This window comes from Echiichthys vipera (genome assembly GCF_963691815.1).
Source record: "Echiichthys vipera genome assembly, chromosome: 5".
Classification (NCBI taxonomy): Eukaryota; Metazoa; Chordata; class Actinopteri; order Perciformes; family Trachinidae; genus Echiichthys; species Echiichthys vipera.
In genome coordinates, this window is record NC_139830.1 from 14,962,439 (window position 1) to 14,989,879 (window position 27,441).

Genomic DNA, 27,441 nt, shown 5'->3' on the forward strand with positions numbered 1-27,441 from the left:
CACAAAACCTTATTAGCTAGTTTTGTGTCTTGTAAGTGAGTTTTAATGTGATTAACAGTAGGATCTGCTATGATGTAGTATAGGGACCAATGAGAGGCTGACACTGAGAGAGCAGTCAGAATGAAACAGAACTGTGATATACAGTATAATTTGATCAATAACCTTGTATCCCTTGTGGTTCCTTTGTGATACGCAAAGAGAACCACATGTCTCAGTGGAAATCAGTAATCATTAGAATCACAAACAGCAGAGACAGGACATCTTGAGGCAGTGGCAAGTAAAAGGACAAATAAACTACTTTTGGTCCTTTCTGTTTCGTTTTCTCTTCGGGTTTCCACCTTCCTGAGTTGTGTTGCCTGTAAATGTGTAGGTGTGCTGGACTGACTTTGAGAAACAAAAGACAGGGAGAAAACATGCGGAGAAACATTGTTTTTACATGAACAAAACTTTGTTTTGTATGTTTTTCCTCAAGTGAGAATAAAGCTTTTAGAGCAACAGGGTTCTTTGTTAAACTTCCTATCCATACCATTGTGTGTGTGTGTGTGTGTGTGTGTGTGTGTGTGTGTTTCCCTGGCTTTCATCCCATTGTCTTCAAGGAGAAGGGATTGCACATCCTCAACCAGATGGGTGGCTCCAGTGTGCTGATACAGGAGCAACAAGAAAGGGGGGTGTCTTGTGACAGTGTATTACTCACTGGTGGAGTGAATCTGTAGGGAATCTGTGAATCAGCGTGGTTAGCCCGTAGTGCAGGATGGGCAGCCTGGGTGAGGGCAGCAGATCCAGACTAAAATTAAAAAAAAAACGCACTAAAGCAAAATTAAGTACAGTTGCAATTATTCTCTTTTTCATCTTCTTCTTCTTCTTTTACTCTTCAGTCACTTCATCTTTTGCTCATCTCACCTCTCTCCCCTCATCAGATGAATTGGGCATGCATCGTCCCTGTCGTCAAACTCAGTTTCTGTTAGGCACATATTACCCAAAACATCTTCTACAGTGTTGTGTCGAAGTGATGTGCTGGCTACCATATCAAGAGTTTAGTTAGGAAAGAAACAAACGTCTTTTTAGACAACGTCCAGTTTCCTGGTTTTAAGAGGAGGTCAAAGTTCCTAATATCACTCTGGTTCCTCCTCTTTTTCCCCTGAAGTCTCCGATTACGGAAGGATTTCTTCTTCCTCTATAGCTGGCACCTCTTCCCTTTCTTTAAGGCCGTCAGTCGACTCATCCTCTTTGCTTGCTTGCTCCTCCTCTTCCTCGTGAATGGCTGTGATTGGATCAGAGGGGCCGCTAGTACAGTTTGGATCCTCTTTCTGAGCCTCCTCCTGGGCTTCTGCAGCGATGACTCTTTTCCACATTTCATGGTTTTCCAGAATATGCTGTGTTATCTGGCAAAACACTTTCCTCCTGCTCACCTCTTTGGTTTCTTGTTGTTCTGTCAGACACAAAGTCCACAGTTATACAAAATCCTGAGAAAGTTGACCTTGTTTTCTTGCCAAGAGTTAGATGAAAGGATTGATACACTCTAATGTTTCTGTTAGCTTAAGTGAGCTTAGCATCAAGCGTGCAAACAAGGCAAAACAGTTAGATTGACTTCAAAGTTTGGACTAGGATTACTGCCTTGTGGTTGTATGCCTCTGCCAACCAGTCACGTTGCAGTCTGCATCCATGTCTTTCCAGACTTATAAACATTCTTCCCAATAATATAATATCATAATATTTGTAGTGAAGGATTTGAAGAAATTTAATAAAAAGTATAAAGTGTATTTTTTGATGCGAATGCTTCACACACATCTTCAACCCGGCAGCACATACGATCTAAACAATCCGCACAGTTTCAAGATTAGTGTCACCTATTAAGTATCTGACCAAACGTCTCCCCTTCTATCCCTGAGTTCTGTTGTTGAATAATGGCAAAAAAAGAAAAGTTTACCCTTGCCTTTTTGGATATAAAACATCAACATCTTAACATTTTTATCCTTTAAGACATTTGTGTGAAATGCTGTCATAATAAGCGTATAAATTATTGAGTTATGGCCAGAAATCTGGTTTGTGAGATGATAATGACCTTGACCTTTGATTTCCAAAATCTAATTAGTTCCTCCTTGAGTCCAAGTAGATAGACGGCAACCTAACAGCAACAAAAAGACTACAAGTAGTTACTGTTTTTGTACAAAGTAAAGAGCTAGCTGTTGGAGGTCTAAAGATTTATTCTGCTAGCTATTTCCCCCCTATCTCCTGAGTCCAGCTTCATATCATCACAGACAGATATGAGTCATAAAAATCCTTTAATCTAAATCTCAGGAAGAAAGTGACTTAGTGTATTTCTGTTCAAAAATAACAGAGACAGACTGTAACTGCGAGATATGTTCGACAACATTAATTACTAAGAGGTTGACAAACGGGAGGTGTCAGAACCTGTTGATGCGTCCTCATCTGCCATATTCTCCTCTTCTTCTTCTGTATCTTGTCCCTCCTTCGTCTCTGCTGGCTCCGTCTCTCCCTCAGATAGGTCAACCCAGTGTCCCGGCATAAGAGCAGCAGAGTCGTAAGAGGAGCACAGAGGTCCCACAATGTGAGTGATAAAGGACTCCTGTAGTTTTGCCAGCTGAGGAGCAGACCGGTCCATGAATGGGCTGATGGGAAGGCCCAGGCTTGCTTCTTCGTCACCCTTGAAGGGTGCAAGCAATGAAAATGTCAGATGCACAGAAATGATCAATTATGCTTGAACATGGGACACATAGACATATTTTAAAATGATGTGGTTTCGGGAACATTTTTTTATACTGCCTCACGTTTTTATAACTCCTAGACGAAAAAAGTTATTGGCTTGAAATTAATCCTTTAGTCTCTTCTTTACCCACTGTAGACCTAATAAATGCATTAAAAATATCACAAAAATAGTCCTTCCTGTCAAAAAGCATAAAACATAGCCTTTTTGTTCAAAACCTGCATACTTTGCCACTTTGCCTGCTGAGCTCTGGCACAAATCATCTTTAACTTCTTTTAAATGTAAGAAAACACTTTTTTATAAGAGGTTTTTGTGAATATTTCATATGTGACCTGGCTTCATTGTTGCACCATTTTGCATATGCAAGTAAACACTATATCACTTGAGTTGTTTAAATTCAGATATGCATTCAGCTATAAAGCTCCACTGCCTCTGGGTACTCCTGAAAGTAGGTCAAGAACATTACAAATGCAAAACCATCCATTCAAACAATGGCTGAGCTGTATAGATCAACCACATAAATGAAACTGTCACAAGATCACCACTGATAATTACTGACATAAGTAGTCTGAATTATATATTATTATTAATATAAATAAACAGTGCCACAACCAAGCCTAGCTCTTCAGATGTTTGTAATTATATATGTTAAAGGATTTGTCTATTGTATATACACAATGAGGCTAGATAAAGATGAGTAAAGCCATGCTGTTCATTCCTCCTTTTCTATTCTATCAGTCTGACGACAGACTCTCATCTTTTGATTTACACTGCTGATTGTATTCATGGTGGCCTTAGTCATCTTCACAAAAACTGTGGTCATATGTACAGTAACCTTCAAAACACTGTTCAAAACCCACAAATCTGTACACTGCCTGTTCCAGTGAAATACATTGTTTCCGATGATCTGGCGAAAAATAAAATAAAAATGGAAAATCAAGTATGAATTGATTTTCTCATCAGATGAACATTTTAATTTTGGGATATTTTCTGTTGTTTTGAAATCTCCTGATAACCGACATGGTGGTGGCTTTGTGTGGCTGGGGTTTATGTTGCAGTGTCTGACATGATAAAGCTTCTGTTATGCTTTCATATATTGTGATGGTCCTGTGTTGAGCTCTTGTGTTTGTTTCTGATGTCAGAGCTTCATTCATAGCATTCATAAGGAGGACAGAGGGGCAAGGGCTCTCATTGCTATAGCAACCTGAAACCTGGACCACTGCATCGTACTAGTACTTGACAGGTGTGTGTGTGTGTGTGTGTGTGTGTGTGTGTGTGTGTGTGTGTGTGTGTGTGTGTGTGTGTGTGTGTGCGTGTATGTGTGTGTGTGTGTGTGTGTGTATAGTAAGTGGGGATAGATAGAGGGCATTGTTTATCATAACCAGAAATTGCTTATGTTTTGAATATTAAAATGTATGCCTTGCAGAGTATAATGTAAATGCATATGTGTGTGCAATATATGAATGTGTATGTCAGTTCCATCCACGTGCTCTTCCTCTGTGTGACTGTGAATGAGCGCTGTCAAGGATGAGTCATTTAGGTCATCTGTCTCCAAGCGAAAAACATGCCTGATGCCCTGATACATACTTCTCAAAGCTATTATGAGAATTGAACAGAAGGTTTGAGAGGAGAATGCTTAGCTCAAGAAACAGATCAGAAGCAGCACACTACATAAAATTGCTTTAATTATGGCTAATAATTCTCAAATGAGTGCTGTTCTCACTAACAGACAGGGGTTACAAATTAGTCTTGACTAGAAACCTACGCATTTTATATGAAACAATCTACAATGTTTCTGTCCCTGCTCAATCAACTCACAACATGTTGCTAGGCAAGTGATCACGTTGTATCTCTCTCACTAACTGAACTGACCAATCAGAGGCATTGTTAGTTAGAGCAGGATGTGTTGCTAGGTCGTTCATATACAGTAATCACAAGAAATTCATTAGCTTGTAGACAAGTCTTTTGACTATTCTATTTCTGTTCAAAGGCAACATCCAGTGTCACATATGAAGCACTTGCTGAAGTGTCCTTGAGCAAGAAAACAAAATCACTATAATCTGCAGAGATCCTGTTATGCATTTGACCCTGACATCGCTGCAATGAAGAATTGCCTCTTGGGAACAGTGTAACATTACAATTGCATCTTTATCCATATTAGCTTTTTTTATATACATTTTCAGAATCTGATGACCGTTTGTGAAATGTGAAAATGCTACCTCAGTTTAGTACACTCAGGTTTTAGAGCTACAGCATCACTTGAGTTAGCTAATGCTAGCAAATATTAGCAAACTTGTTCTTCAACTGATATCACTGTACTAGTGGACATAATGTAGTACCACATTTTGTTTGTTTTTATGTAAACTTCTGTAAAAAATTTGGTTATCAATTTTCTAAGTCTGATCTAAATTGTTCTCTCTCCTGTGTTTATGACTTAAGAACAGGGGAAAGGAAAAAAAAAAGAAAAAGGCCAGGTAAAAGTTACATAAAACACAATACATGTACATTTTGTTGAGAGTACATGGATAAATCAGAACTTATCTGGGAGAAACCTTTTTTCACCTGTTTTTAAGTCATAAACACAGAAGAGAATAGAACTGTATTAGAAAAAATTAAATGAAAATAAAATTTAATTAAAAAAACGTTTCCTAAGCATACTTGTTCGTAGAACTCGTTGACGATCCCCTCTGTCCACTGCAGGTGTAGCTCCTTGCACTTCAGCGGCCCATTGACATCAGCCAGCTTTATGCACATCTGGCACACCAGCAATCGGTCGTTTTCATTGGTCCAGTCAACCCCGGAAACCCCTTCATCACCCACCTAGGGAGATATGCAAAGGAGGTTTGTGTGAAAAAGAAAAACAAACAAAGCTATCTTTTGTAAAGAATTACCCCGCTGATTGGTTGGAGAAAATAATTGTTTTTATAACTGTAACACCAGTACCTTTGCATTAAACTCTGCAAGAAAGTCGAAGTGCTTTTTGAGGTCAGTGGCCAGGATGGCTTCAATGACTAGGAAGCGGAAGCGCTTGAACTCCACATGTTCAAGATTAGACAGGAAGTTATACTCAGGTCGAGACATGAAGAGGTTCCACGCTGAAGCTGCATGGTGATTTTCCAAGACTGAACGATCATTGTACAGAAGAGCCTGCAGTGGAAGACCAAGAGCAGAAGGTGAAATCAACATTCAGTGTTGGCATTCAAGACGTAAGCTCTTATAGTAAGGTGGTAAGCACCGTAGGAGTTTTGATATTGATTGTGACTGACTTTCTTGTAGTGGTTCAGTTTTTTGGTGTTATGGTTGTTGGTTGGCAAATATACTCTGATCATTTTAAACTGTTTAAACAAAGCTTTGGTGAAAATTAAATACTTCTGTTTTGTAGCATATTCCTGCAAGGCAGTAGGTGATTTGTTATTTTCGATACCACCCCCTGACCCCACCAACCACAACCGGTATGTTACTTCAGCACCGGGGACAGCACCATGGGTTTACCAATACACAGTTAGGCTACTGATATTTCAAAGCCATGGTCGGGGCCATAGATTCTAACTTGCACAAACCTCAGTCAGATCAAAGGATCAATGAGTCAGGCAGACTAGACTAACATACAACTAAACAACCACTCTGCCTCTGGACTCTCTCTGCTACTAGGGAATAGAGAGGGGGAATGGCAGGTCAACAAGAGGGATGACATCCACCCTAAAATTAGTAAATCATTTAGCATTCTAAACATGACTGTTGTATTTTACACTGCCAAGCATTTGGATATTTTTTTACTGTAACACTGCCTTTATGGACGACCACATATTTTACCACATACCGTATAACTGGTACTCATATTGGCATTAAGCAAAAACCTTTTATCCCAAAGCAATGGGTTGATTTGACAGCTTGCTTTAGTTGCTTTACTTCTTCACATCTGACGATTCTGAGCTTCATTTTTAAAGGTTAATTATGTTGCACACAGCTGAACTTATCTATTTACCTGTGGTGCACTGGTTGCTACTAGAAAGGCATTGGTTCTTCCAGGATGGTCATAGTCATGCATGGCAGCAGCTACATACAGGGCCATGAGCTCCAGGGCAGGGATAAGGCCAGCCAGGGAGCCATAGCCGTCCTCCATCACAGAGTTCATCTTGGACACCAGGAAGCCTGAAGCACCAGGCATAATGCCATTCTCTGAGTCTACGGGCAAAAAGAGAAGACAACTCACTGATGGTGCTCTTTGCTCAAAAGCTGCCACCTCATTACAGTAGTTCAGGAAGAAACTTTCAGCATTTTAACTCACCTCACCTACTCTGTATCCATCACCAGGGTGTACTGTGGCCTGTGATTATGTGCTTACTTCTCCTCTGTTTGTAAAACACACATTTACACAGCTGTCTGTTTGTTTGTCCAAATGACTGTCTAACTGTCTGTATCTGTGTATGTTTTGTGACTCACTATTTGTTTGTTCTAAAAGCCTACCTGTGTATGTGCGTGGAACTTATACATATCTTCTTTTTTTTATTATTTCTGGGGATTAGATAGTGATATTAAAGAGGGATGACATGAAAACCTCTTAATACCTGAGCCACATGGGCGCACAGAGGCTGGATTTGTTTCACAATGACAGAGAGCGATGATTGACAACTACTACATCCATGATTTACAATCAAAGCCAATCAAAATGCTGCCATTATAGTCTAAGAGTGGAAACAAAAAGGGAAAGTTCTTGTGGTTATAGGTCTTAAGGAATGACTCTATGTATTAAACGTCCTCACCGGTGTGTATCCCATTCTCAGTTAGCAGGGTGGGCAGGCCTGGTACAGGCTGAGTGGTGAGGTACCAAACAGCATGTAGCACGTCAGTGGCATGGATCCGGTTGTGATCTGGCAAAATATAAATAAAATTCACACCAGTGAACAGTAGTACAACCATGGTGATGGGAAGTAGGGGCTCTTTCAGACAATAAATGTGTAAAGTCTTAAGTAATTGTTTTCTGCCTAAAGATCTGAGTGCTGGATCTACTATTTTGGTCTTAGTGAGGACACGAGCAGCAGCGCTCTAAATTAACTGCAGCTATCTAATGGACTTTTTATGGAGACCTGTTAGAGTAGTCAAGCCTGCTGAAGATAAATGCGTGGACAGGTCCTGCTGACACATAAGTCCTTTAATCCTTGATATATTGTTTAGGTGATAAATAGGCTGACGTTGTAATTGTTTTGATGTGGCTGTTGAAGTTCAAGTCAGGGTCCATGACTACACCTAAGTTTCTGGCTTGGTTTGTGTTTTTTTAGTATTACTGTTTGAAGTTGGGTGTTGCATCTAGCACATGACTAGGCAAAATCTCAAATTAGAGTAAAGGTACAGGACAAGATCTCATGATCTGTCTGAGGGAGAGCCATCAAGACATCAGTGCAGTGTGTTCACTCATCCTGAAGTATAATACTGGGTACAAAAACTACAGTATAAAAAGTCAAAACTAAGTATTCTTACTTCTGTCACATAGTGTCATTCAAATTCCTTTAAAAAACATATGGATTTTAGATGCTATAAAAACATTTTACGTTATTTCTACATCTTCACTTTTAATATTCATTGACATACACACTGTGGTTATTTATATACGATCATGAACAACTATGAACAATAAGAACAATGAACTGTTCAAACCCCAACTATGAACAATAAGAACATGCCATGAAATTACTGAAGGAGAAAGTAGGCCTGTTTGTGGTGTTTTAATACTATAACGGTGCGATACATCCCCCTTGTGGCAGATACAGGTAATGCTGAACATAAATAATTCACTTAAACAATTAGATAAACATGGAGATCTACTACTCACAAGGGATGACCCTGTATCCGTTCTCCAAAGCATGGAAGTAGTTCATGAACTCTTGCACAGGAATTCTGAAGGTCTCAAAAAGACCTGTGTCCTCAAAGAGCTTATAGGAAACCTGGGATATAACACAAGGAAAATACAGTCATGTCTCATGTTTGTAGATGTTCAGATCATTTTGCACAGTAAGCTAACGATATTATAAACATAACATGCAGACAAAATCTACCCACTGCCTACCCTGATAGCTAATGAAAATTTCCATAAATATGAGCCTTCTAATTGAATCAGTATTGAGTATTTTAAATAAATGCCATATGGGTTACAACGTTTCCTTACTAATTAAGTGTTTACCTGACTGAGGATACAGCCTGTCTTTCCATGAGTCTTCTCCACTAGACTGAAAATGGGAAAGTTCCAGTTGTTGAGTTGACTCATCAGAGGCTCCAGCACTGGCACCAACAGAGGCTCAGCAGCCAAGATGGGCTTGTCCTGTCAGGTAAAGGTAGGGGTACAGAGAGGTCAGGAAGATACAGACAAGTACTTACAAATACAGTAAAATAACTTTTCAGTTCAAGGAGCAAATTTCCCAGTCCACTCTGTAGATCACACTGCACCACTGATTGGTTTCACAGTTAGGAAAGTCAATTTCAAAACCCTTTGTTGTTCATTGAGGAGTATATCTAACTAATGACTGCAAATACTGATCAAATCATTGTAAAAAATTAAACCTACTCTAAATATAATATCAATATTTATTTACTTTTGTCTATGGAGGGATTTGAAACACATGAAATGCCCATTAAAGACACTTTTTTCCGATTGCCTACCTCTGGTGACGGCAGGAGTGGGTGAAGAATGATGCCCTCTGCTAGATAGTCCCTGCAACCTTCACTTGCTTCAGGCAGCTTCTTGCCTCCCTCTCCCTCCTCTTCATTCTGTGCAAAGTCGCTGCTGTCACTGTGGTTGGTCTCATAGGTGCTGTCGTAGGTGCTGTCATAGTCTGAAGAAGCCACGGCACGCTCATCTGTGGAGAGGTTAAGCATGTTAGACATTGAATGCAACAACGTTGGTGGTCATTGTAACTTTTTGTTTAACCACCAACGTTGTTGCATTTGTGGAGAAGGTTAGTTTAAGTGAAACTAGAAAATAAAGCCGGGAGAACAGTCTATATTTATCATTCGGGTTCAATTCTGGCATTTTATTTTGTATCATACTCATGTGCTGCTATAATAGGCTGCTGTTTACCTCGATGGGGTATTCTGTCCCCTTTGTCGACAGATTCTACCCCGTGGCTTAGTCTACTGTTGAATGGTCTCCCGCAACTGATGGAAGGAGAGCAGAGAAACACCAACACATTCAGACAATACATATCAGTCCATCCTGATCATTTTCTCTCATCTGATAATTAAAAAAAATCCTGTCCTCCCGTCGAAGAAGCCTACTTACAATATTGGTGAATTTGAACTTTCTATATTTGCGCATGTGATCGCATGTATGTTACCTGCCGCAGAGTGATGGAGGCCGCCATTGAGGGGTGGTGGAGCTTGGGGCACTCTGGCTGTGAGTTAAGGCTCTGTGGTGGCTCTTGGGGGCCACAGAGCCAGAAATCCGCTCTGTCAGGGGCCCAGCCGGCTCAGGAAGCTGCGCTGAACAAGTCTTTATGGTAGGGCTGGAGACAGGCGTGCCCTGGACGGGAGGAGATGGGCACAGAGAGCCCAGAGGTGATACATTGGAGGGGGGGGAACCTGAAAAAGAGAGTGATACTGACTCTAATGTTTCTAATGTCTCTTCATACTAGTAGTATGTACTGTATGCGTCTATCTTTATCAAGTCAACTGCCTTTGAATTGAGTATATTTTATTTGCTAAGTTTTGAGTCACTTCACTTACAGAGCTACTTAAAGAGCTAATTTATATCAGTGACTAGAAAATCCCAAATTTGACAAATACGTATTTTCCTTGAATAGACAATCGGAGAAGAGAAATTGTTTTGTGGAAATGTTTTCCAATTTAAAAAAGTCTATTGCAGACAAGGACGTTATACTCAACATACTCAACTTGTGTATTAAGTAGATTTGTACACACACACAGTCACACACACACACACACACACACACACACACACACACACACACACACACACACACACACACACACACACACACACACACACACACACACACACCTGGTCTTCCCAGTGGTTTGCTGTAGAGATGGTTGGAGGTGACAGAGGCAGCACAGGAGGCAGACATGGAGCGACTCTTTGAGATGGTCATCATCACTGAGTTGTTCCACGATTCACTGATTTAATGTAAGAAAACCATCACTGTTACTGTTCAAAGTTACTGTAATCCTCTTGATTTTTAGTGCATGAGTGAGTGAGTAAAGGAGAGATAAACACCCTTCTGTGGTGTGTTTGATGCTGGCTGAACGGTCTCGGCGCACAGGGCCTGGCTCGATGGTAGGCAGCCCGGTAGCTGAGGTGGTCGTGGTCCAAGTTGACGAGATTCTCCTAAGCAATCCTGGGGGCAGACTCCGTCTCAGACGCTGTAATGCAGATAATCAAACCCGTTTACAGACTCACAGAAACTTCAGGGGGGTGGATGAGGCAGGTAGGACACCGTTAGTTTACTTCTTAGTGTACTAGTGACATCTAATCGAAAACTACAAAGATATGGCATTGTCTGTGTTTGTATAAAAAGTACATGTTATGATACATGCAACCAATAATCAACACACTCTTTGCATTTTCAAATGTCCAAACATTTAAATATGTAAGTGACACTCCCTGCAGCTTAGGATGTGAATTACAGTACATTTTGCATTAAAGAAATGTCTTATTTTTTTCACATACTGTATGCTCCACTTCCTTCATATACACTAAGATTACTTGTAATCATTATCTTAATAATCCTCCACTTTTTTACAAATCATAAATATCAAAATGGTGGGTCCCAGTAGAATGTTTCACCATAGTTTTATAGTATTTTGATTCCTAAAAAAAATTTACATTCTGTAAATATCACATCACAAGAAATTTTTGAAAATGACAGGTAAGGTTGACAAAATGCGTGTGTCAAATTTACTCTATCACCATAAAAAAAGTTTAAAAAAAATACCATATAATACCATAAAAGTCACACAGACAAAATAAGTATTTAGTAGTTAAAGGGACATTTCAGGCACATGTTTTAACCACTAAACACAGCTATATTTTCCCAGAGAGAAACTGTTGTCATCAAAGATATTAAGCCCGAAATATTTCATATTTTGTCATCCAGCCCGTTCCTGTCTTATAAAAGCATATGGGAGACAGAATGGTAAGTTGAGAGGAGTCAGGCTTGTTTCCCTTGTGGTGTCAGTCTTTCCAGTGTTGTACATTTTGTTTTAAAGCCATGAGCTAAACTCAGTTATTTGTCAGTTCGTATTTTTGTAGTTGGTGTCTCTCTCTCTCTCTCTCTCACACACACACACACACACACACACACACACACACACACACACACACACACACACACAAATACACACACACACACACACACACACACACACAGTGGACTTTAGAGGGCAGCAGAGGATTAAATTTCACACAGTACTGAAGAAAATCTTGTCCATCCCTCTTTGTTTACTTCTCTGGCAGTATAACATGCACATACTGAACTCACATACACAGAAGCATCCCTGCCATCCAAACATACACACATGCTCTCATAGTGCCATGTGGTGTACTCCCCCCTATGGTGAAGGAAAGCTAATCAAAGGCATTTAATAGAGGTGTGAAAGAAAGAGAGCGGAGGAGGAGGGAGAGAAAAAGGCATTTGGTGCTAATCAATCACTGTGAACATCACGTCTGGTTTTGCTGTTTTGAATTTTATTACTGTGTTGTAATGCAACTTTAAGTGCAGATCTAAAACATCTGCAGTGCATTATTATGCAGTTATGGAACTGACAATAATATCAGAAGACATGATGTGGGCTGTGATGGATTGCCTCATGTTATCTTGAACGGTTCACATAAAGTCTCTGTTACTTTGTTTCCGTTCTATAGTAAAATGAATACAAACCACTGTGGTATGCTTTTGAAAATGTACGGCTGTACTTAGAAGTATTATAAAGACAAATCTGTGCAACAGAAGTGTGGTTCAATGTTTGGGAGTGGCTATAAACTTGACAAATAGAACAGCTGGAGGTAAACCTTGGGAAAAGAAAAGCAAAAGTCAAATTGTTCCCCAGCTTTTAACAAGAAATGAAGAAAAGTGTTTAGTTGTTCCATTAAGCTGAGTCAAAACCGGAGTAGAAAATGTGCCTTGGTCATCATCATTACTTATTGCCTTTGTGTAACTGTTATTTCTGTCCTTAGTCCAGAGCCATACAGCAGGGAAACACAAGTGAGCTGACTCACCAACTTTAACCGATTTCTCCATGCAGACTCACAAATCCCCAATAAGCTAAAATGAGACGGCATCTCATTGACTTTCACTCCATGGGCCGAGCGTTTGAGTGCACTCAGGCAGTGTTAAAGCTGCTTGTCACTTTCCTGGTAGGCTATCCTGCATTGCATCACACGCTTTATTTAGTTTCCTTGCTGCCTTAAGTGCACGCATACATTTTGAAGCACTGGCCTTGTAAAACATTAAAAAGCCCTCTGGAAGTCTGTGCGTCATTGTTAGCTACATTAGAGACCCACACTATGGCAGCAGTGAGGGAGGAGATAGGGGTGATGACTGCAGGAAGACATATACCTGTGTGGGTGTGCATCAAAATGTACTGCAGCGTACAACAAAACTTAACTTTGATACTGCATATAATGTATAACTAATATAATAATAACACCAATTCCCTTTATGCATTCAGCGAGGTTTCACTGAGAGGTCGCCTCTCTTTAGTAGGAAGGCCCTGATCACATTCACACCCGGAAGTTGCCCAGTACAACCACAGTCTGACCTGCTGCTCCACTGGAGCGGTCGCCAGGTTAAGAGCCTTGCTCAAGGGCACATCAGTGGTGGTAATTTTCCACTTCCCACAGATTTTACACACAAGAGTCCGTTTTCAGGTGTCTGGAAATAATATGTGAAAATAGTTGTATAAAGCCTTTTGTGGCTCCAGGAGAAGCTGCGAAATCTGATAAACTGCCTCAAGCGATGTAACTTGAAGCGGCATCACTTGGTTCTGAGGACTACAAGAATATGTGTGTGTAGATTTAGAGAGAAATGAGGTTACCAGAGCTCTGTAGCCGGCTCATCATTTCAGCCCAAGGGTAGAGTCTGCTTTAGATGCTAAAAGCATAACACACCAGAATTTCAACCTTGTTGGTGATCAAGGTGCAGTGTGTGTAATATAGGCGCCAAGGTTTTGGTAAGGGGAGTATCATGCATGGAATAAAAAAAGTAGGTTATGGTGTAAGTGTGGAAATTAATTGTAAGCAGATCAACCAAAAAGCAATTTCTTCTTCTCAGATTGTTTAATGTGAACAATCTAGAGACAAGGGGAGGTGAAAGTATATTTGCTTTTTCACAAGAAGAAGAAGAAAAACAAGAAAAAAACAGAGGAAAGACAAAAATAAATTCTTGTTTCTATTGATGTTTTTATTCTTATTCTTAAATTCTTATTAATATTTTCATCAACCTTCAGGTTGGGAGCCACTGCCACAACTTACCCAAGTGTTGATTTTCCTGTCTGTATTATTTAGCTCTGTACCACAGACTATAGATGAGACTGAGCATAATTGCTGTAATTCTTATGATGAGTCTCTGGGCTGGTAAGCTGATAAGCAAACTTCCAATTTAGATCCTCATGTCATCGTAATTTTAAATGATAATAAGATAATATCTCCTATCCAAAGAGAGAAGAATGAAAAAACATTTTTTTTAAAGAAGACAAACCCTTACCCTTGGAATGGCCAGTCTCTCTGTTTTTTCTGGCCCCTCCTCAGAGTCAGAGCAGGTGTTTGTGTCTGCAGGGATGCGAGGCCGGTGGAGCGGCTGGAGGCTGATCTGGGTGCTGAGGAGGTTGCTGACGGCCTTCAGAGAGCTGCAGGTGTTAGGGGGCAGCGAGGGGTCTGCCAGCAGGTCCGAGATCAGACCGTGGGCCTCACCCATCACCGAGATGTCCACTACCACACTGGTGCCCGAAGACTGGAGTAGAGAAGAGAGGAGGAGATAGAGAATGAGTTAATTGTTCTTAGTTCACTTTTCTGGTGTAATGCAATGATGATGCAGTGAAAAAACGTCACACCACACTGACGCACACAGCTGCTCTACCTCTATACCTAAGAGAGAAAGAGGTTACTTTTGTGAGCGTGTGTGTGTGTGTGTGTGTGTGTGTGTGTGTGTGTGTGTGTGTGTGTGTGTGTGAGCATCTGTCTTTACACTAAATTAAACATTTTCCAGTCCTAGAAGGAAACTGAAGAAACTTTGAAGGAGAAATTCTTCAAAAAATAGTAGAGTCTATGTATGTGATGATTTAGTTCGCTTTACTTGATGCTGCATGGAGAAAACATCTGGAAACGGTGTTCACTGTTGATTTATCAACAACTTAGTACAGGTGATATGAAAGACTAAAAATGTGACTGAAAATAAAGCCAGTAGTACGATGGCTGTTTGGGTTGAACATCCCTCCTGCTTTCATTCAGTTGTCACTGTCTCATCATATTGACTGATAAGCCCAAGGCTCATCTGTGTCAAAGGTCAACCATGTTAGGTTCTAGTAATGGATTCCATCGTTAATGTCAACATTTGCTAATCAGCTCCTCTTTAGCTTATAATGAATTTCCACACACTCCGAAATGCATGTACTGAATTCACACACACTAACACACAGATGTGAACGTGTACAGTATACTCAAGTGCATGAGTGCAACTTTTAGCATTTGTAATGAGAATGCGGAATGCGGAGAAAGTGAAAGACACATAAAGGCGTCGATTTGGGAGGCTTTGGGAGAACAATGCAATAATGGAAAACTGAAATGCGTTTGAAGATTTTTTGAACAGTCTAAAAAATTTTTGTAGCAACTGTTTATAATCATAAATTCATTAATAACGAATGGACAGTATTTTGAAAAAAATATATATTAAAAGGACATGACACATGTTTATGTGCCACATATGCCATGTGCCTCATGTCAGTGATGAGTTATTATGTGTAATTTACTCATGAGTAATGCAGTCACTGAACTGTTCAGTCAGTCAATGACTAAATATTGACATAAAGCTGCGGACAAAGCTGAATATTACTGTAACTACAAAGAACACTTATTGTTGTCAACATACACAGATTGTTTAAGTCAGAAAGAGGCAAAGTTTAAACAACTGAGTAAGGTTGGATACAGTGGACTACACACAAAACAACTACTAAAACCACACAAAATCTTGCAAAAACACAAATATTTGTGTGACTGTTACGACTAAGGGCAGTAAATATGAAATTGCTCATGACATGAGTTATGCACAGTTTTGGGCCTAAATGTATGGAAGTTATGGATAATTTGGATAAAAAATTATGCCATGGCAAACCAGTAAACCAGAATCTACCATAGATGTGCAAACTATTAATTTGTTGGGACAGCAAGCAAACTTCAAAGTCATTTCTGTAGTTTTAATTATATTGTAGTTGTTGAACATTGGCTTTGTAGGGCAGCTGTACCGAAACAGAAATTTATTTACAAAAAGCTTTTCGGATGCAACTTCTGTGGAAGCGGTGCAAAATTTAAGAAAAACATGAAAATTGGTTAAACAAGAGATCAATGGCAACAATGGCTACACACTGCAGAGAGTTGGAGGTGAATTCACTAAGTCTCCACTGAACCCTGGATGAACTGTACTATAAAATACAACTGTCAAACTTGTGGCATATTACATAGTTTTTCTTCATTCTCAGATATTTTTTCATAGTAGTATTACTCCCACTCCTGCCTGTGATTGTGTCATAAACGCTGTGTGTGAGTTTAAAATATTCTTGGTGGGTATGACTGGCAGTGACTGGACCAGAAAGCTAAGGTTTGACACATTTGAGTCCTTAAACATTGAACACTGCCTAATTTTTAAGATAGTGACTGGCAATGCCTGTCTTCACCCAAACACTAGTGCTGGATATACTGCTTGCTTGTTGACACTAATACTGATACAATACCCAAGTATTAGTATCAATATGGAAACATTTTTGGTAACAGAATCAGGGAACATTTTTCTGCAAAAGCCATTTTTCATTTGTGATTAAATAAAAATATTTTCAAATGTTGCATGTTGTAGCAGCTGTACCAGGACTTTGCCTCACTAAAAAAGTCTTACATTTAGGAAAATCAAATTAAGAAAAATCAGAGACTACACATAAAATATGTAAACAAGCTCAGTGCTACAGACACATTTCTGTAAGACCTAACAATCTGAATGTTTTCACACCTCGAGTTTAAGGTGAAGTCTTATTTGGAAGGACATTTGACATTTGAGAAAAATGTGATTATCAATGAAATATTGCAAAGCCATATAGTGGACGAAGGGAATGTTAAAGAATAAAACACTTATCCCCAGTAACAGTCTCTTCAGTATGGTCTGCTGTTCAATATTGGAAACAAAAAAATATTGCAGCCTAATGATGACAGTTTTGCTGAACCTTGTATGAACCTCATCTATTTAATTAGTACATACAGTAGATATCCCCTTTATTTTAGAGCATTGCATTTTATTTAAATGCATAACTTATAGTACATGCAATGTCATGAATAATGTATAGGCTGTGTACCACTGTGTGTGGTACACAGCCTATCTATTCACAGTCAAACATGGATAGAAAGAGTGGAAATACAGGTTTTAAATCAGGCTCTAGCCCAAAACCAAAAAGCCGGGGTTCAGGCTTGGGTCGGATGTCCCAAGGATAATGTAGGTCTGATTTTTTTGCGTCCGATCATAGCTGCGATTTATATATACTCTTGACAACTTGATGAAAAGCAAACCCAATCAAAAAAAAGCTGTAAATGTAAAAAATAAAAAATCAAGTTCGGAAATGGAAATAATAGGGGAGCTCATGTTACAATGGTGGCTTGCTAGAGAGGATGAATCAGGCATTCAAACTGGCCCTGATCTTGTCTTTCACTCCTGTATCCCTCTCTCTCCCCACTGTGCCAACACATGACTAAAATGAGCTCACGTGATGATCACTCCATCCATAAGCCTTCACTCTCCCATCTGTCTGCCTCCTGAGGCTCCTAGGCTTTGCGACTGGCAGCGACCTCTGCTTTTGCCACTCTGCTTGTATCTGTGCCTAATGTTTTCACTTCTGTTGCAATTTCATTCAGCGTTTCCTAATACCCCCGAGCCTGGAAGTTTACCTATTGTCAGTTAACCCACGCTATTACTTTCTTCCACGTCACATGCATATTTTTGACTCTGGTAGAGCTCAATTTTATGTAGATAAAGATGGGCAGGTGGCGCAAAGGGGTAGACAATAAAGGTAACAACAGCAGAGACATCCCTCTGTATTCAAACAAAGTGACTGATGATTCTCATAATTTGCTTCCTTAAACAGATTGTATTAGCTCTTCAAACATGTCGGAGCTCGGAGGGGTTCGATGTGATGAGTAAATGCAGCAAGCACATAGTTTCCTGGAAGGGCGCGTGTCTGTATGAGTGCATGAGTGAGTGTGCATGTGTCACCTCAACCTGAACAAAACCCATTAGACCACTCCAGAGCTTTATGACATCCTGCTATTGTGACATTCACCCATTACCTGGCAGTAATGGTCTCTGTTCAGCTAATGTCAGGGAGAGAGTGAGATAGAGGGAGCTTGAATGAGGGTGTGTGTGTGTGTGTGTGTGTGTGTGTGTGTGTGTGTGTGTGTGTGTGTGTGTGTGTCTGAGTGTATGTTGCAGCTGTTTTTAATGAAACTTTTCTCTGTGAATTTTTTTTAATATTTTAGCATTGAAGAAAAAAACAAGCCTAGAGTATATGTTTACATATACAAGTTCATTCAGTGCAACATGCACAAGCATTTGAGCTGATGGAGTGCTACAGAGTGCCATTCTGGTAGAGACACAGTGGAGAGGCAAGGCGAGGGAGAAGGTTATCGATTCCCCCCAGCATAACGGCCCACAGGAGACAGCAGGCAGAGCGATGGTCAATGAGTAAATCAGCAGCGGGAACACACACACGCACACACACGTGCGCACACGCACACGCACACGCACACGCACGCGCACACGCACACACAGGCATGTATGTACCAGAATTGCCCCTTGGGATCACTCTTTCAAGCTTTCAGAGTAATACAGCACATGCTGTACACAAAAAGGTGGGTCATAATCCCTCAACAAATGCAGTGCACTGTTACAGAAGACAATATTAAACACTGGTCTAGGATGATAAACATAAGTAAGTTAAATAAGATCTGTTTACAACAAACTACTAAGAATATTCTTAGCGACATAACATCATCAATGTTACAAGGTAAATGAATATCCTGTCAGAGTAGGGTTGGGCATTTAGCAGGCATTTAGATGGATACATACAATATGTGGTGCTCATACCTTAAAAGTTTATACACATTACAAAATGCCCGTGATCTTAAGTCAATGCATTTCTAATAACAGGATCAACAAAAAACGGCTGTTAACAGTTATAGCTGCACTATTTTTGTTGAATTATATTTTATTATATTGTTCTGGCAGTGAAAGAAATCCTTCACCACTGGAAATCCACCTAATAATATTTCTTTCTCTTTTAAATGACCTTAAAAGTAATAGAAACTTGTATAGGAGGTCCACATATGCACAATAAAACATTATTATCACATCAGAGATCAATATTATCCCCCTTTCTCTCTTTTCCTCTTGCAATTATCTTCCCACTATTTCAGTTTTCCCTCTCTACCCCTATCCCACAGTTAGGAAATATGTAGGGAGAACAGGCATACAGGCAGAGAGAGAGAGAAAGAGAAAGAGAGAGATATGAAGTAAGAGAGAGAGAGAGAGAGAGAGAGAGAAAGAGAGAGAGGGAGAGCGAGAGAGAGGGAGAGAGAGAGAGAGAGAGAGAGAGAGAGAGTGTGTCTGGTCCACAGGCAGGCCATGGCCAGTCAAGTGAAAAAGAGAACAGAGGCCAGCTGAGCTCCCCTACAGTCTAATCTACAACAACTGTAAATACAGCACTATAGCGAGGACCTGCCAATTGTCTCTGTACTACTACACCAAGGGTACAGAAAAGAGTAAAACGTGTAGAAACCTCTACACCTCTCCCTGCTTTAAGAATTAATGCTGAAGCAGTAGTAGCCAAGGAAACATGCCAGAGGCCAAGTTCATGTTCTGAGTACAGGAGGATGATTGAAGAATTGCAGTTGCAGGATTGAAGAGCAAGAGCACCTCACATTTGCGAGGCCATTTATCATTAACAAATGTATCTATTGATTTGTAAGTAAAAATTAGGTATGCATGTGTTTTGGAGGGTGCACACAGGCTAGATAAGATGTTTTTTTCTGAGCTGGTCAAGGTGTAAGAATGAAGACCAGAGACTACTACGTGTTTCGTAATTTTGCAATAAATCGCTCATATTCAGCATGTGCAAAAGTGGTGTTGACACAAAATCAATAGATAGTGATGCAATTATTCTCCAAGTTTGAGCTGAAGATAATGAAACTACGCAAGCCATTGTGTTTGAGTGAGATAACACATATTGACACAGTCCACCTTACAGGACTGGTACTCAACAAATAGCACCGATCTAAGAACAAGAGTGACACTGAATCTCTCAACAGAGGCTTCACCCTCCTGCGTCTAAACACCAGTTTCTCACATGCTTAACTGACCTAAAAACTCAAGAATCTTAATTTAGACATTGCTTCAAGTTGTCCTATTTAAACCATCTCATCATTACTGATTAAATGGCTTTTCTCTCCCTGTGCACACACACACGTACACACACACACACACACACACACACACACACACACACACACACACACACACACACACACACACACACACACACACACACACACACACACACGCACACACACACACACACGCACACACGCACACACATGCATGGACATGTGCATACAGCACATACAACCAGACTAAAAGGGAGGGATGCCAGTGAAGCCAATACTGAACCTGTTTAGGAGGATGCGTATTATCCTGATGCCGTCCCATGATACTTGCTGAGTGCCTTCTCTGCATCATTCGTGTTCAGTTTGAAGACGACCGCTCAATTGCGATCTTTCTATAGATATGATACAATAGTTTTTTGTCCCCTTTCCTTCCTTCAACCCTCCTTCAAATGTCACACTCATAAGAGTCTCGATCCAAAGCAACTGGCATTTCAATAACGTAGTCCACATGCAGTTCCTCGCCCTCTCCTCTCCTCTGCTGCTTCATGAACCTCCCTCCGTCCTCTCACCCGCCCCTGCCTCTCAGTCTGCATCTGCCAAGTGCAAATGTTCACCGATAGTTAAGGGATGAGAAGACCTGCAGCACACTGAAATCGGTTGTATTGAAAATACCTGGTTGCTAGGATACTTTGGGACAAAGATCAAAGTGACTCGACTGTGGACCATAAAATTGTTGTTCGGGGCTCAGTTGGCCACAGTTATACTACGCCCACTACTTGTCAAGTGTTTCCTGTGATAGCAGGGGTTGCATGACAACCGAGCAGCGAGTAATGTGCATTATCAGAACGAGCCATTCTGCATCAGCAAACTGAGGTACATATTGATTCATTAAAAGTCTATTACGGTTGTAGCTTTGTTGTTGGCTAAAGCTGAAGCTGCATGTCCAGTATGGAGCAAATTATGGATGTTAATTGTAGTTAGATTTAAATATTATTATTATAACAGTTAGAGTTAAATATAAATATAAAACAAAAACACACAAGTGGTCAGTATAATAATAAAGACAGTTTCTAACTGCTTGTTGAAAAGATCATGCTGATTCTTTAAATCTATGTGCCTTGTTCTGGGAAACAAGTCAAACCAGCGATATGTATGGTGAAAAAAAGTCATTGAAGACCCTATTTCACACAATGTATATGCATTTTTCAGATTTCTTTTTTAACCAATTATTTGAATTTATTTTGTATTTGAATATGATGATTTAAATCTTTTTTTTCTGCCCAAATGAGCATAAAGGGAAATTATTGACGTGTTCAACAAAATGCAAATCAATCTATGTAAAAGCTGCGACACAAAAGGTACAGGATGATCATAATTTTTCTTCTTTATGTTTTTTGTCCATGACGACCACCAACGTTTTTCTTTTCTTCTGTCATAAATATGTCCATGATATCCTTTAAATGTGGTTTTCTCTGAATAAATAATTCTTACCTGAATCTTGATAGGCCTGCCAGTGTGAAAGCACTCTTGTACTGTTAAGCTAAGCGATTGTGATACAGTGTAGTAATAATTTACACTGAATAAGTTGACTCCCTGTTATGTTAAGTGTTGCTACTGGCACTACTAATACCACCGAAGATCAAAGTTTCTTAAATTCACTATTTTAGTCATCTGGATTAATTGGATAGTCAACACCAAAACAACTCTGCTTTGTATAAAACCTTGGCCAGCTGACTCTAACACATGAGAAAACATCGACTTCAACCTACACAGCATAAATAGGCCTAAGATTAAATTATAAAACTAGATCATCTTGCAATGGGATCACATCAGCTGGGATGCAAAATTAGGCCAGAAGAGTTAAGCGGCGTAGCCAATGGCCCCTTCCCTATTTCCAGCGTCATTGCTTGGGCCACACCCATCTTCAAACGCAGACCTCATTTTGGCCTCAACTACACACCTGTGAAGTCACCTGTATTTTTCCCAGTTGTGACGTTATTGCAGCGACAAGTTCTGTCAGCAGACAGACTGACAAAAATAGAAACACCTGGCAAAGTACCCACAACAGCCTCTGTGGTAGTACCCACTACAGTTGGTGTCTCCAGGACAACATCTTGTCATGATGATACACATACACACGTACACACAGGCTTCAAAAGGTGAAAACAATACCAGTGCGTTATAGCTGGTAAAACATTTAGCAAGTCAAAACTATGGAAAAAGTGTGAGTGATGTACTTAATTTAAAAGGTGTGATCCCAACAGGATGCCAATGTCTCTGCTTTTTCTTAGTATGTAGGTAGTGTGCTAACACATTAGCCATAACATCTTGATAAGCTTGTATGTGAATGGAAAATCCGTTTGTAGAGATGTTATTATGTTCCCTAGTGGTGAAAACTGCATAAAACAGCTTTGTTTGTGTGAGCTCATCCAACTGACTTCCTATCGACTACAGTAAAATGGCAATAATGTATTGATTCTTATAATTTTATTTTTTTAAATGTAATTATTTTATAATGGCTTAAAATGGTTATCATAATGTTAGGCAGAATTAAAAAGGGATCCTTCAGCTGGGAATTAGCAATTGAAAAAAATCTATATTTTTTGAGTAACATTCATGATTGACATAAGATCCACACAGTTTTAGGTACAGATTGGAAATATAAATTAACTAGCCAAAGTAGAAGGCCTACCTACTGGCCTCTACTTTACATTTATTCCGGCAATAAGTCAAACTATCTTGAAATCCAAACACATATGTGTGTGTAAACTCACAAACTAATTAAAATGAATATGCTACTACACAAGTTGAGGAAAAAATGATGGCAAACATGCACACATGCTTCCTCCCCTTTCCCTCAGGGCTGCACTGACCTGGGATCTGCTCAGAGCTCTCTTGTAGTCCCATTCTGGCTGGCACATACTCTGGAGATAGAAGCAAACAAACATACGCTACTGTCAGAGATCTGTTCAATCTGTGACACAATACAGTATATCATCTAAATGCTTCTGTCCTGTCCTTTACTTCCTCCTGCCTTTATCCCTCAACCCATCTAAAACAAAAAGATGTACAGGCACTGCTGATGAAGAAAAAGAAAAGAACATTACCTTTAATGCTGGAGGATGATCTAAATACAGCTCCCCACCACAACTTGTATGTAACTGTATCTGTCCCCTCACTGCAGTGATTTTAAAGTCAGAAGATAAGTTCCCGGGTAGCATTTCCTTAATGACAGCTTCCAAATGTTTTTGGAAAGCACCTTTAATAGAGCTAGGTTGACATGTTTTCGGTATTTGTAACACTACACATCCCAGAACAATCCTTGTACTGCACCCAGAATACATGAAGGGTCATTTAAAACTGTAGTATTCATCTAGCGGCCCGAAATGGCAGCAAGATGTAACAGTTTGAATCTGGACACTTCAAGACAATGCAGAAATCATGGAGTGTGCTCTCATCTGACCTACATTTCATGTTACCAACAGCTGGTGTAGTGGGGGTGAAGAAGAGCAAAAAAAATGTGAAGCCCATCTCAGACTGAATGAAGAACTAAACGTTGCTGTGTTGGAGTATGTTGAGCCTTTTGCACTTTAAAAGAGGGCTTCACACTAGGAATCATACCTGACAGCAGAGGCTCATTTGGAAGTGATGACAGTTTGGATGCTCTGATTTGTTGTATCCCCACTGAGTGAAATTAAAAAAAAGTTTTTTTACATTAATAAATAATTTCGTGTGGAGCTTTATACCATGCTGCATTACATTATTTTTGTCCCTTGCTTATTTTTTTCACCACAGCTAAGAACAAAGGTTGACACAATAATTATCGGCATGCAACCTTGTTGAGGTTCACTCACTAAACTCAAAACTGCAACAAACTAACAAGGCCACCCACATTCTAGAGTAGAGAATTGAGAGCTGACCAAGTGTTTACTCAAGTTGCATGTGGAGACGCATATTAATGCCAGTGGGAACAACAGGACCATAAGTTATTCAGAAATACAAGATATTTTTGTTTTTTTGTTTTTCAAGTTTGGTGAAAGTTAGGTTTTTCACATTATTAATCCCAATAGGGAAATTCATGTTTGTTTGTTTGCTTTTGTTTATCATGTTTATTGTCATTTATACAAATATTATTCACGTGTAGTGTGTTCTTAAGGGGAAAACAATTGTGTGGTGCGAAATTTCCAGTCATATTGCCCAACCCTAGCTAAACATTGTATTTACTAAAAATGTTGTAATATAGCTTTGGCTTTACTGTTTTCCATTTAATTAATTGTGTATGGTCAATGTGCAGAATGTTTTTTTGTGCAACATTTTTTTTTTTTAAATAATAGTTGCTTAATTCTTGAAAAAAAAAAAAAAATAATAATAATAACAATAATAATAATGATAATAATAGTTCAATAACTGGGCCTGGTGTGCATGTCTGTGAGTGTGTGTTGTGTCTGATGACTGCCTTGCTGTCATAGTTCGTAGGCTGATGTATAAAATGACATAAAATGAGATGACCTGACACTGCAACTGTCATCCACTGGAGATGACTTTGCATCTTGAATGGCAGATGAGATAATCTGCCTAATACAGCGGATTCATGTTTTATGTGAGGCCCTCAGGATAGGAGGGAGGTTGTTTGGAAGAAGAAAAGCACTGTAGCTGAATCACACACTGAACTTACACGATCATGTAAAATATGTATACAGCCTCATTTCGGAATGCTGTGTGTGCTGTTCTGTTTTGTTGATAATGTTAAGAGTTAGGCCAGTAAACAAGTTGCTATATTAATGAAATGATGCAGTTACAGTGTTGCACCATGGCAGAAATTAGACCAGAGAAAAAAACAAATGAGCTACACATACATTTCAGCTTCTACCATTTACCCAGGCTCTTAAATCCTCCTCTGTGCTCTGCTTTTCGTTGAAGGCCTCCATTACGGCTCAAATACACTTCTCATGTCAAGACCATAAGAGCCTGGGAAATCATAGATGCATAATGCACTTCTGAGCCACATAATCTTTGACAGCTCCATCATTCAGTCTTAAGTAGACTGCTTCTAATTGCACTCATGCAAATAAGCACGGCTTCATGTCAGAATACTGTAGGTTAAAAAAGAATTGTCGACATTGTGTGCAAGTAAGGATGATTCATCACACACCTGGTTACATTGCTTGGGTGGCCAACACACGCATGAAGACACTGCATACTGCAGGGGGAGCGATCCCTGTTTACATGAACACAGTCTCAGAGGTGTTTTTGCGATAGGCAGAACTTAAATCTACTCACAGGGACAAAATGCTTAAAATAAAAAAGACATCAGAATGCATTTTTAAAACAATGCTGATTTTATATAATTGGGCAGTTGGATCCCATCATGCACTGGACAGAGAACAACATTGCATCCTTGACTGCCAGGTCACCAGTCCATCATAGGACTAACACAGACACTAAACTGTTACACCCATACCTGTAGTTTCACTTGGCCTTTAAAAACATGCAAAAACACTATATTTCTGTCCACTAGTACTAGTTAAACTTGATCAACCGTCAAAACAAGAGCAATTATCATCATCAATTACAAATTAGAGCTTTGTTCAACACAGGTGTTACTTACCAGGCTCTCTCAAATAAATGAGAAAGTAACAAGTGCTACAAACACTGTAGTCTAACATGCATAATATAGATAAGTTATGTTAATCTTGACGTTTTTTCTTGAACTGCTCTTTACTCAGTACTTTACATGAAATACATTCTGCTAATGTAAAAGCTTTTTTTTATAGAACTGAAACACAATGTTTCTATGCTTATGTCTTGATTCTTATTTAAACTAGCATTTCCCTGTCAATGTGTGGGTGTGTGTGCATAAAACTGTGTATTTTATGACATACTATGACAAATCCATGTAAAGGCTAAAGGGACAAAACACTATTACTCTATTAATGTATGTGAGTATATCTTTACGCATGCAAATCTACACAAACAGAGGCACGAGCCCACACGAGTGTACACACGTGCAGCGACACAAACATTAACACACACACAAACACACACTCTCTCTCTCTCTCTCTCTCTCTCTCTCTCTCTCTCTCTCTCTCTCTCTCTCTCTCTCTCTCTGTCTCTCTCTGATTGTCACGACTCAGACACTCCAGTCCTGAAAACCCAGCAAGCCAGACCATAACCCCTACTGGCCAGCAACTGTTCATACTAGATCCCAGCTGAGGAGATAGCGACTTAGCACATAAATGGAGAGAGAGGGACAGAGAGAGACAGAGAGTGATGATCACAAGTCAAAATTTAGAGAATCAGAACGTATAGTAGAATCAGTCAGCCTCCCTTCATACAAGATATTTACAATAAACGTTGTTTCGAAGGCTGCCGTCTGGCAAGCAGTACAACAAGGCCCTGACCAGCAGGCTACAGGACAGCTTTTTTCATCAGACAACCAGACTTATGAACAGATACTTACTAGAAAATGCATTTCCTGCGGAAAATGCGTGTAAATGCTTTAATGTCGAAGCTACAGTGAAAAAAAGCTTAATGTTTGCAAATATATGAAATAGCTGAATATTTGAAGAGAATTTAAAAAAAGCTGAATATGTGCAAAATGCCAGCTCTGAGAGTGAATCAGAAGTCCGATTTGTAAGAACCAATGAGAAGCCAGCTCTATGAGAGCCAATCATAGGCCAGCTCTGTTTGAGCTAATAAGAAGCCAGCTCTGTGAGAGCCAATCAGAGGCAAGCTATAAAAGAACCAATGAGATGCCAGCTCTGTGAGAACCAATCAGAAGTCAGCTCTGTGAGAACCAATCAGAGGCCAGCTCAATGAGATGCCAGCTCTGTGAGAGCCAATCAGAGGCCAGCTCTATGAGAGCCATAGGCGAGAGCCACATTTTGTGTTTTAGAAACCTTTCAAATCCCTTACTATTGTTAATTGTCCACAATAACAGAAGCTTGAGTCTTGAGAAATAGTTCCTCTATCTGTACATTACTGTGATAAACTATGAGCATGTATCTGAATTTATATATCATAACCTTATCTCGCCAAATGTAATCAACTGGCAATATGTCAAGTATGTGCAAAACAA

At 39.7% G+C, this 27,441-nt stretch overlaps 1 protein-coding gene across 1 annotated transcript in view; it reads right to left on the minus strand.

Moving 5' to 3' along the window:
• Positions 1 to 1,151: 1,151 nt before the first annotated feature.
• The window catches only part of LOC310947286 (cGMP-inhibited 3',5'-cyclic phosphodiesterase 3A-like), a gene marked incomplete at both ends in the record, with an annotated part of 50,240 nt that continues 23,950 nt past the window's right edge, over positions 1,152 to 27,441 (minus strand). Inside the window, 15 exons of the mRNA XM_083914071.1 lie at positions 1,152 to 1,429; positions 2,398 to 2,665; positions 5,384 to 5,545; positions 5,669 to 5,872; positions 6,711 to 6,910; positions 7,489 to 7,596; positions 8,556 to 8,667; positions 8,904 to 9,041; positions 9,380 to 9,576; positions 9,798 to 9,874; positions 10,054 to 10,297; positions 10,737 to 10,852; positions 10,953 to 11,098; positions 14,440 to 14,685; positions 23,237 to 23,287. Of these exons, the coding sequence (XP_083770197.1) occupies positions 1,152 to 1,429; positions 2,398 to 2,665; positions 5,384 to 5,545; positions 5,669 to 5,872; positions 6,711 to 6,910; positions 7,489 to 7,596; positions 8,556 to 8,667; positions 8,904 to 9,041; positions 9,380 to 9,576; positions 9,798 to 9,874; positions 10,054 to 10,297; positions 10,737 to 10,852; positions 10,953 to 11,098; positions 14,440 to 14,685; positions 23,237 to 23,287 (2,547 nt within the window). The remainder of the gene's footprint in view (positions 1,430 to 2,397; positions 2,666 to 5,383; positions 5,546 to 5,668; positions 5,873 to 6,710; positions 6,911 to 7,488; positions 7,597 to 8,555; positions 8,668 to 8,903; positions 9,042 to 9,379; positions 9,577 to 9,797; positions 9,875 to 10,053; positions 10,298 to 10,736; positions 10,853 to 10,952; positions 11,099 to 14,439; positions 14,686 to 23,236; positions 23,288 to 27,441) is intronic.